Source organism: Populus alba, chromosome 8, assembly GCF_005239225.2.
Source record: "Populus alba chromosome 8, ASM523922v2, whole genome shotgun sequence".
NCBI lineage: Eukaryota > Viridiplantae > Streptophyta > Magnoliopsida > Malpighiales > Salicaceae > Populus > Populus alba.
In genome coordinates, this window is record NC_133291.1 from 18,209,725 (window position 1) to 18,220,399 (window position 10,675).

The 10,675-nt window shown below is 33.9% G+C and overlaps 1 protein-coding gene across 2 annotated transcripts; it reads right to left on the minus strand.

The window, feature by feature from the left end:
- Positions 1-1,727: 1,727 nt before the first annotated feature.
- Positions 1,728-9,723, minus strand: LOC118032857 (protein pleiotropic regulatory locus 1). 2 transcript variants are annotated; one of them, XM_035037637.2, is made up of 17 exons: positions 9,467-9,723; positions 9,349-9,373; positions 9,130-9,238; positions 8,854-8,935; positions 8,360-8,422; positions 7,989-8,073; positions 7,250-7,342; positions 4,571-4,634; positions 4,395-4,480; positions 4,213-4,314; positions 3,992-4,075; positions 3,724-3,784; positions 3,561-3,627; positions 3,387-3,464; positions 2,787-2,851; positions 2,370-2,447; positions 1,728-2,285 (listed from the first exon to the last, which is right to left on the minus strand). In XM_035037637.2, the coding sequence occupies exons 1-17, from the start codon at positions 9,577-9,579 to the stop codon at positions 2,113-2,115; spliced, it is 1,428 nt and encodes a 475-aa protein (XP_034893528.1). In that variant the 5' UTR covers positions 9,580-9,723; the 3' UTR covers positions 1,728-2,112. The 2 variants fall into 2 exon arrangements, 1 of the variants encoding a protein (XP_034893528.1); XR_012170619.1 differs by having other exon boundaries at positions 2,214-2,285; positions 2,370-2,548.
- Positions 9,724-10,675: the final 952 nt, after the last annotated feature.

Here is a 10,675-nt window from a genome sequence, read left to right on the forward strand (position 1 = left end):
GCAAAAGAAAATTATAAATAAAATTCAAGACCTAATAATCTAATGTCAAAGATGAAAATAAAAAAAAAAGTAAAAAAATATAACGTTAAAGAAGAATACTCGAGTCGACTCAGGCTAACTTGACAAAGCCACAACCCATGATATGAGATCAAATTAAAAAAAAAAAAAGATTTTTTTGTAAAAGAACCTAGTAAAAAAAAAAAATCAAAGTTCAATAAAAAAACATAAAATAAAAACCTGAGTTTACTAACCCGCTCTTGGAAGAACCAAACAGAAAGAAAAGTGAAAAAAATAATAAAGCTCGGGCTAATAATTTAATGCAAAATGATGAAACTGAAAAGAACTTATAAAATCGAGGAAAAAAAAACTTTGCCAACTTGAGTTGACTTGATTAACCTACCTTTCACGACATAAGATCATGATAAAAAAACAAATTAGATTTTCAAAAAAAGAATCTAACAAAAAAGACCGAAGTTAAATAAAATAAATATTGAAAAAAAAATGCAAACTAATTTGGGTTAGCTTAACCAACCTGCTCTTGAAATAACAAAAAAAAATAAGAGAAGCAGAAAAATAACAAAGGTCAAGGATAAACAATATAATGCAAAATGATGAAAATTAAAAAAAAAAAAAGTCATCGAAAATTGAGAAAAAAAACCGAGTCTACCTAGGTTAACTTGATCAACTTTCCACTTGCAACATGGCATCAGGATAAAAAAAAAAAAATAGACTTCAAAAAAAAAAAACCTAGTAAAAAATACCAAAGTTAAATAAAAAAAATTGAGTAAGGAAATGCAAGCTAACTCAGGTTAACTTAAGCTAACTCTCACTTAGGATAACCCGACAGAAATAAAAGTGATAAAATCACATAGCTCAAGACTCAATAATTTAACATTAAATGATGAAATTGTAAAAAAATCAATTGATTAAAACGATTGAGGAAAAAATATCTAAGTCAGCCATGTTTAACTTGACTAGTTTATTACCCTAGATATGAGATCGGGATGAAGTAAAAAATAAAAAAGTGGAAAAAACAATAAAGCTAAGGGCTTAATTATCAAATGTCAAGTTATGAATTTGAAACAAAAAATAATAATTTTTAATAAAGGATTGCCATGTTGGAAGACAATCACGAAAAAATAACAAAGTAAAATATCCAACTTTAAAAAAATTTAAAACTCAAACAATACAAACCAAAAATGATTTAAACAAAAGGAAAGAAAATAGTCAGGGGTTAAATTGAAAAAAAAAACTAAGAAAATGATGAAAAAAAGTAATTGAAAAAAATAAAAACCAAAACTTGATAAAAAATTAAATGAAATTAAATATTGAGGAATAAAATTAAATAAAAAAGATATTATTTTTGGTTTTTGATTTTAAAATCATAAGTTAAAAAATCAAATAAAATTAAATATTGAGGAATTAAATGCCATCATAGATGCTGTAATTTAGTAACTGAAAAAAACCTCACACACCACCTGAAAAACAAAAAAGCTATCATGCGTTGCATTCATCATCAACAGTTTTTTTTAATAATATTTAATAATATAAAATTACCATACAACACCTAACCAAATTAAAACTAAAAACAAAACCTTGAAATTAATCTTATCTTTTACGGATTCCAATGTAGTTTTGCAATTTCACTTTTTTTTTTTTAATGGAGAAGACAAAACCTTCTTGTGCATGTTATTCCATAGTTTAACTTTGTAAATTTTTTTTGAAAAGACTAAAAAACCCCTCTATAAAAGCTTAATATTTTTTACATTTAAAGGTAAAACAATCATTTAAAGACTTGCGACACTGTACAACAAACTGAGCTATTCACCCTTCCATTTTCCTAGTTATTTGAAGAACCCTAAAGTAGTTCCCAATCTAAGTTGAATCCAAAACGAACCAGGCTACATGAAGGAATTACAGTGGCCAAATGAGAACACAGAATTGCACCATCAACTTTTCAAGGCTACTCTTACGTTGAGGAGTTATCCTTGTTCTCATGCTCGTAGCAAGCAACTGCGAATACAACAAAAGCTGAATACATGTTATATTAGGTCAAAAATGTTGCTCCTGAGTATGAGAGCACACCAAAGAGAATGGGAGCAAGCACAGTCATTAGAACCGCCGGATATCTTTTGGTGGCTTGAAGTTGAGAGGATGAGTTTCTGGAGTGGCATCTTCATCTTCCTTCCACATTTTTATTGTCTTGTCAGCTTCACATGTAACAAGCCTCGAACCGGTCAGGTCGTAGGAGAGAGCATATATACCGGCTTCACTATCCAATGAACCTGGGGCAAAATAGATATCGGTATAAACTTCTTTCCCGTTCCTGACACTACCAAATCTATCAGAAAAGGTAGTGGGAAACATACCAGGCTGCACAATTGTCTGTGCTTGCTGGAAATTATGTCCACTCTTCCAATCCCAGAACCATAAGCTCCCATTGTCACCTAGAACAGTGTTTTGGACAAATGAGTATAGAACTTGGCAAATATCCCAGACTGCCAACTTCTTTTGAATGCAGAGACGAGTGAGGAAGTAGATGTTCCTCCTATTCACCCATAAAAAAGAAACAAACCAAAACTTGGTGATACGTTCATAGTTGTGTGAGAGGATATCAAGGGTCCAAAACCAAATATTAACAATCTCGGGACTGGGACAAGATTTCAGGCATTAGACATGGATTATGACTGGTGATCGCTGTCTAGTTAGGAACTGCCACATGTTATGACTTCAGAAAGCAGATCAGTATAGCTTGGACTATGATTAAAAAGTACACAGAAGCGCACCTCCTGTAGCCATAACACCATCTTCATTGACAGCCATCGCATTAATGATGGTTTTCTGCTGAGAGCTGCTCCAAGTAGTAAGAGGTCAGGTTATTAGACATACTATGCTGACAGAATATGCAAAGATGTCAGATGCATGCAATGAATAATCAAATCATTCTTAATAGCAAAATGAAATTACACAGTGCCCTTGTCTTAGAACTAGTTTTGAAAGTAACTCTATCCAGTCCCTAAAAGAAAGGGATTCATTCAGATGTTAACAACCTGGGTTACCAATCTTACCACAGGATGTTAACAACCAACGAGGCTAAAATACATAAAGAGTTAAGCAATCATATAGGATAAAAATTTCAAAACCATTTCCCGTTCACCCATAATGACCAATAAAGATAAATATTACAAGGGCAATAGATTTCCTTATGCTCTTACGAATTCATAATTCATTACCAAGCTTAAGACAGCATAAGCAATCACAGTCATCTAACAGAATCTCGGTCATCAAAATACACAGGCAGACAAAAACAATAAGAAATACATGTATGTACAACATGCGGATGACAGTAGAGTTTAAGCAACTAGATATTGTGTTTGAGAACTTACAGCATGTTGTGTAAAAATTCTCCTTTTGGAAGACTGAATTTCTTAATGTTGTCAGCTGATGCAGAAGCAAAGCAATGCCTGCAGCAAAAAAAAAGATTATATATATATATATATATGAACTATGCTGTATCATTAACAGGCATTAACACGTAATATCAGTGGCAGGAAATTTACTCTGTCGGATGCAGTGCCATGGCTCGCACAGATTTCTTGTGATGTGTAAGAGTTAACATGGTCTTACCTGCAAGCCAGAAACACCATCATTCTAAACTCACAAAAATCTATAGAATGAAAAAATTATAAGGGAAATCCAATCCTCACGAGAAATGTAACTTACCATATCTAAGGTCCCAGAACTTAATAGTTGAGTCATGGGAACCGGTAACCACTTGAGGATCCTGGAAACAGAAAGAAGCACATTTAACCAATGATATTAAAGACACAAAAAGGGAGCTTAAATAATGAAAGCAACAATTAATTTCCCTCTATTTTGACTAGCATTTATCAAACTAAAATATCATTTGAAAATTTAAAGCATGAGGTAGCAACAGTAATCAAGAGAAAAATGTAATATGAAACAAGAAATAATGGGAAAAATCACACACCGTAGGTCGAGTAAAAACTGAGCACACTGTATTATCATGCCCTGACAGTGCAAAAGCTTGCACCTTGGTACGAATATCCCAGACCTAAGAACAGTTTTGACATGTTACCTTTCTATATAAAAAAATCAGCAAGAATTTTCATCTGATTAAGTGAGTAGCTAAACAGACTGTGCTGACTTTGTTGCAGGAAGAAAACCACATCATACAAATAAATTCCATACCCGACAGACAGAATCACGTCCCCCGGTAAGCAAAAGGTCAATAGTAGGATGAAGGGCCAAGCAGTAGACACCACTTAGATGACCATGATAAGACCGGACAACCTGCACAGAAAACATGAGTTTCACAAGCAGATTCACTCACATTATAGCTCTGGCTAGGTTACTTAGGTATAAGTTCTCACCTTATTCTGTTCAAGGTCCCAGCATTTAACCTGTTTATCATCACCAGCAGAGAACATGTAGGTATGTCTTTGGCTGATGGCAAGGCCTGCAAAGAGACAGTCTCAACATTTGAATCCCTTGACAGCATGATTAACCAAAAGCAATTCATACCAGCAATGATTTATCATCAACTAACCTCGTACTTGCTCAATGTGTCCAGTTAGTGTGAGCTTTAACCTTCCACTCCCAACATCCCATATCTACTACACTCAAATTAGGGGGAAATGAAACAAGCCAACAGAAGGTGCTATAAAAATAGGAGAGAAATCCAGTCTAGTGAGTATTCTAAAATCTAAATAATAAAGGGAAAATACTCATTGAAGAACTCTAATTTGGCACTCCTGAAAAGTAATAACCTTTGCAACAGCATAAATTAAATTCATGACATTTTTGGAAATTATCTACTGGCTCCAAACATTTGCAACAGAACTCAATTTCCATGGACCGTTCAGCTTGAAATGGCCAAGTATATCAGCTTTTACCATTTCTTGGAAATACATTTTCTGAACATCATCAAACATGAAAGTATTTGGTGGGGACACCGAACCTGAAATATTATTTATGCACGCGTATGATCATAGATGATGGAGGATAGCCCAAACAATTGAGAGATTAGGCTTTAACTTCAGTTTTTTGTTTTAATTTATATGAACTTTTAGTTGAGGTTTATTAATTTGGCTTAATTTGTTGGGTTTGATTAATTATTGTTGGGTATTTTATTTAGTGGGTCATAAGCCCAATCGCTTGTTCTAGTTAGGGTTTTAGTATTTATACCCAACTTTTCTAAATGTTAAGCAGTTTTTGATGATTAATCAAAATATTGCAAACTTTGCATATCTCCAATCCCCTTTCTTCTCTTTCTTTGCTTTCACTTCTCAGCTTCTTCTCTATAAGCTTCTTTCTTTTCTTGCTTTAATTCTTATTATTTATTGTTCCGCATCAAATTTGGTATCAGAGCCTCATCTTGAGGATTGCAGCTATAAACCCTTAGTCATCCAAAAACATAAGGATATAGGTAAAGAGGAATATTATAGTGTTGAAGTGTATAAACCTAATCTTAAGGATTTTAGTGACCTAGATGACGAGGATGTGCAAGGAGAGGGACCTAACACAATGAGTCCACATGAGCTTGAGAATGAGGTTAAGAAAGAGTCTGATATGTCTGCTTTAATGGTAGAGAAAGTTCTAGGGAACTCTTCAGTGGAATTGCCTATAAAGATAAGTATAATCTTAGAAGAGTCTCATGATATTAGTCATTTTAAATTACCTGATTTCTCACCCCACATGCTTGGTGTCCAGCACATCATAAGTTTAGAGCAACATGTTGAACTTCTTGACCCCTTACCTCATGCACGTGATGAGGAAGATGAAGATAATCCTAGTTTACTTGATTGTGTCTATACCATATCTACACAGGTTTCAAACAATGTTTGTCTCATTCCACACCCTCAATTATTTAGTGTTCATAGTTACAAACCTGAAAAGCCTATAGAACACCTTCCCATATCTCCTCACGATAGGATGTCTAAGTCAACTGAGTCATTACCATGTAGAGTTCATAATTTGCATATTGAGATCATGAAATAAATTCAAGCAAGTAATGAACAATACAAATTTCGAGCTAATTTACTTTAGTATCATGATGCACTTAATGTTGGAGATTATTTCATGATACAGATTAGACCTGAACGATGTCATTTGGAAACCGATCATAAATTGCAAGTAGTGCTAGACCATTTAAAGTATTGCAAATGATTAAATCAAATAATTATGTCATTAAATTGCCATTAAACTTTGATATTAGCTCCACTTTTAACATGAAAGACCTCAGTATTTATAAAATACAACCTATCCCTGATGCTTCTTTTGATACCCCAACCTTATCATCCATATCTTTGGCACAAAAAGAACATATTAATGCTACTTTGAATGCACAAGTTGTTTTTACCAGGGATGGTGAACTTCAACAAATCCCAGTATATGAGCTCTACGACCAGATTCAAACTATACTTTGATTATCAGAGAGACATCACAACAACTTGATTCTTATCTTTGAGAGCGTTATCGGAGTCGCCTTGACCTATACTCGACGGGGTCGAGTTCTTCGAACTTCGAGAGAATTGGTGGGGACATCGAACCTGAAATATTATTTATGCACGCGTATAATCATAGATGATGGAGGATAGCCCAAACAATTGAGAGATTGGGCTTTAACTTGTGTTTTTGGGTTTAATTTATTTGAACTTTTAGTTGAGGTTTATTAACTTGGCTTAATTTGTTGGGTTTGATTTAATTATTGTTGAGTATTTTATTAAGTGGGCCATAAGCCCAATCGCTTGTTCTAGTTAGGGTTTTAGTATTTATACCCTACTTTTCTAAATGTTGAGCAGTTTTTGATGATTAATGAAAATATTGCAGACATTGCATATCTCCAATCCCTTTTCTTCTCTTTCTTTGCTTTCACTTCTTAGCTTCTTCTCTACAAGCTTATTTCTTTTCTTGCTTTAATTCTTATTATTTATTCTCCCACATCAGTATTATGCTGAAATTTAAAATTTATAAAACTTTTAGATTATGTAGGTCCATAGTAAGAAATGGATTTGTTACACAAATAAATGAATTGGAAACTCAGATCCAGTAATGTAATGAGAAATGACATGATTAACAGAACATGCAGAAGAGTTCAAATTGATAGGAAAGTGAATCCTAATCATGAATTAGCCGGGGTTCAAACAGCCAATTACTTGTAAGATCAGTTATTCTGTAGTCAGTAAATGTCATCAAACTAATTGAATGAATATTAAAACCTTAATACCTTGATTGTTCGATCAGCAGAACCAGTACCAAACCATGTATTACTTGGATCAAATGCAATAGATCTCACCCAACCCAAATGGCCACTAATGACCTGCACAATCAACCACAGAGTGATGAATAACACCTTTGGGTTTGCACTCAACTACTAAAAGCAGTTAAAGCAAAACCACTTCTAATCAATTGAGGATCAAAATAAGAATTGTTTGATAGTACTTTGTGGTGACATATTTTATTGGAAAAGACAAATGCCTGGCATTAGAAGCAAAGATGCGGCATTATCAACATCACAAGTATATGAATGCAATTGAAGAGCACAGAGGACAATATTAGCAATGCACAGGCTATCTAGTAAGACAATCAAGAGTCAACACTTGACAGGATGATCATAGAAATTAGCATACTCTCCTCTACACCAAATTCTCTGGCCCACCTTTGCACACATTCATTGTTGTTAGTGAATCAATTATTAGCCTTAGAAAGTTGAAAGAAAGTCTGATTTGTCATTTGAAGAGATAGCCATATCCAATTTTATGAATGACTTGACTAAAAAAACAAAGAAAGACAAAGATGCACAATAACAAATTTGTAAGTAGACTAGATTAATGCATTTTCTACTAGAACCACAATTGTTGGAAGGAACAAAATAGACAATTAATTTATCACTTGGAAGTGACATTAGAGCAAAATACCCACACAACCACCAAACCTTCCCCAACAGAAGTAGAAAAATTTCTCACCCTGTAGTTCTTCCATGGAGGATGCCAGACAGGGCGAGGCCATTTGCTCGGGATTCTTTCCATTATCGCGGAGGTTAAGAAGTTCCTATTACACAAAAAGTAAAAGGTAAGCCAAATAGTCATATTACATGTGAGAATGCATATCAGGACTGCAACATATGTTTAGTAGGATTATTGGGCAAAATAAGTACGAAAAACAGCTGTCCTATTTTTTTTAAAAAAATGAAGCAAACAACAAAGAGATGAGATGAGAAAAAAAAAAAAAAAAAGAGTGTGAAGGCACAAATCAACAATATATTCTGGTTAGATCCAACTCGGTGGGCAAGTATTACATAAACAAAAAATGTCATAACATGTGGAGTAACATAAACCTTTCAGATGAACCAGAAGCAGTAATCACTGAAGTGCTTTTGCCCGAAACACCAGCATCATTCCTGATAAGAATATGAAAATTATATGCCAACATAAAAAAATTCCTCAGTACAACAACAACTCACTTATATTTCAAAAAAAAGAGAAGAATCATGACATAAACCGCTACTCCTGAATTCATATGTATCAAAGAATTCATAAACCACTACTCCAAATCATGACATTATATTAACCATGCACATCAATCATGATCAGTATCCCAGTTTATCATCTTGAAAAGAAGTGGGAATATGCAAGGGCATATTCAAACAAGGCTGGGAAGATAAACAGAATGATTACATTTACTAACTAAAAAATACATAAAAAATGGATAGTCAAAATATCAGAAAAAATATAACCAGTGGAAGATATGAAAGACATAAAAAATATTAAAAGGGCCATTGTTGTCCATGTTAGTCTTTGCAATAAAACCAAACACAGATAAAGAACTCACTGTGTCTTTGGTTGCAAGGATGGACCAACAACCAATGCATTTTGAGCTCCACCTTTTTGTGAAACCCTAGAATCACCTGGACCTGCAAGACAATCAAAGCATATTACTTACAATCAAAGCATCCTAACCGAGTAAGTAAACGAAAATCCAAACCAACCAAATTCATTATCAAGATCTTTTATTGCCTAAATGAATCAACACTTGCGCACAAAACAAGGTCTACGATTAGCATAAGCAAATAAACATGCAAATGCACAATCAAGAATACATCAATACCCGAAATAGCAAGGACAGTAGAAGACCCTGAAGCTTCCACTGCAGCAGAATTAACTTGTCCTGGCACGATTTCACTCCCCACTTTGATTCCTTCATACTCCACACTAATCTACACAGCAAATCCCGGCATGGATACAAGTTTGCAATCGTAAATCTTTAAAACTCCAACATAATCACTAACTCCATACCGAAAGGAATGAAGGGAGATCTCGAACTAACCTTGTGGCTCATTCGAATTCTTTTACTGCATTAACGAGATAAGAAAAACACAATTAATAAATAAAAAATTAGAAAAAATTAAGAGATATAAAATTTCAAAAGAATTGAAAATTGCAACCTTTCAGGATCGAGAGGAGCGAGCTGAGAGTGAATAGTAGAGAAAAGATCGCGTGATTTTTTGAGGGATTTGAGGCATAGTTTCTTTAGTGATTGTGGTTCTATTGACTCCATTTCTACAGTGGTGCCTGCATTCCTCTCGTCTTCTTCAACCACCTCTCTCTCTCTCTTGGTGAGTGCTCGATAGGGTTTTGCAGAGAGAGTGAAGGTGGAAGTGGCAAGGGTTTAGCTTGGATTATGGCAGTGTTAGCAGTTGAAAGTTTTTTTTTTTTGTTTAAAAGTATATTAAAATAAAAATATATATAAAAAAATATTTTAAATAAAAAAATATTTTTTTTTATTTTTAATATCAAAATATTTAAAACAATTTGAAAATAAATAAATAAAATATTTTTTAAAAAAAAAATTAGAGTTAGATTTCATATAAAATATATGAAGGGGTGGAGTTACATATATTTTTAGTGGAGACTAGTTAAATTGCTCGCACTATGCTTTGAGCATTTGCAAACAACATTAATAAATGTTAGTAAAAAAACAAGCAAGTAAATATATATAAACATGAAAAGTAGTACGATATGACTGATTATTAAGTCCATGCATTTTAGACTTGGTTATTTATCAAGTTCAAGTATACTAAGTTTGGCAAACATGTCACATTCACGTTATCTGAACTTAATTGACTGTTAAGTCCACACACTTTGGACTTAGATGTCTATCAAATCTAAACAGATTTGATTTGACAAATATGTCAAACTCACGTTACTTTTGACTTGGCTAACCGTTTAAGTCCACGTGCTTTGGACTTGGTTAACCACTAAATCCACATGTTTTGGACTTGGCTAACGCCTTGGGTCTAGCAAACATACCAGACTCACATTACTCGAGTCTGACAAATATACAAGACTCGGGTTACTTGGGTACGACAAACATGTCTGACTTATGTTACTATGGACTTAGCAAACCACCCAAGTTCACGTACTATGGACTTAATGGTCTGCCAAGTCTAAGTGTTGTGGGTCTGGTGAACATGTCAGACCCATGTTATGTGGACTTGGTTGCCTGCCAAGTCTATACATTTTGGATCTAACTGACTGTCAAGTCTAGATATCTTGGGTCTGGTAAACATGCGAGACCCACATTACTCTAAACTTGATTGACCGCCAAGTTCATGTACTTTGGACTTGGATGGCGCCCAGTTCAAGCGCCTTGG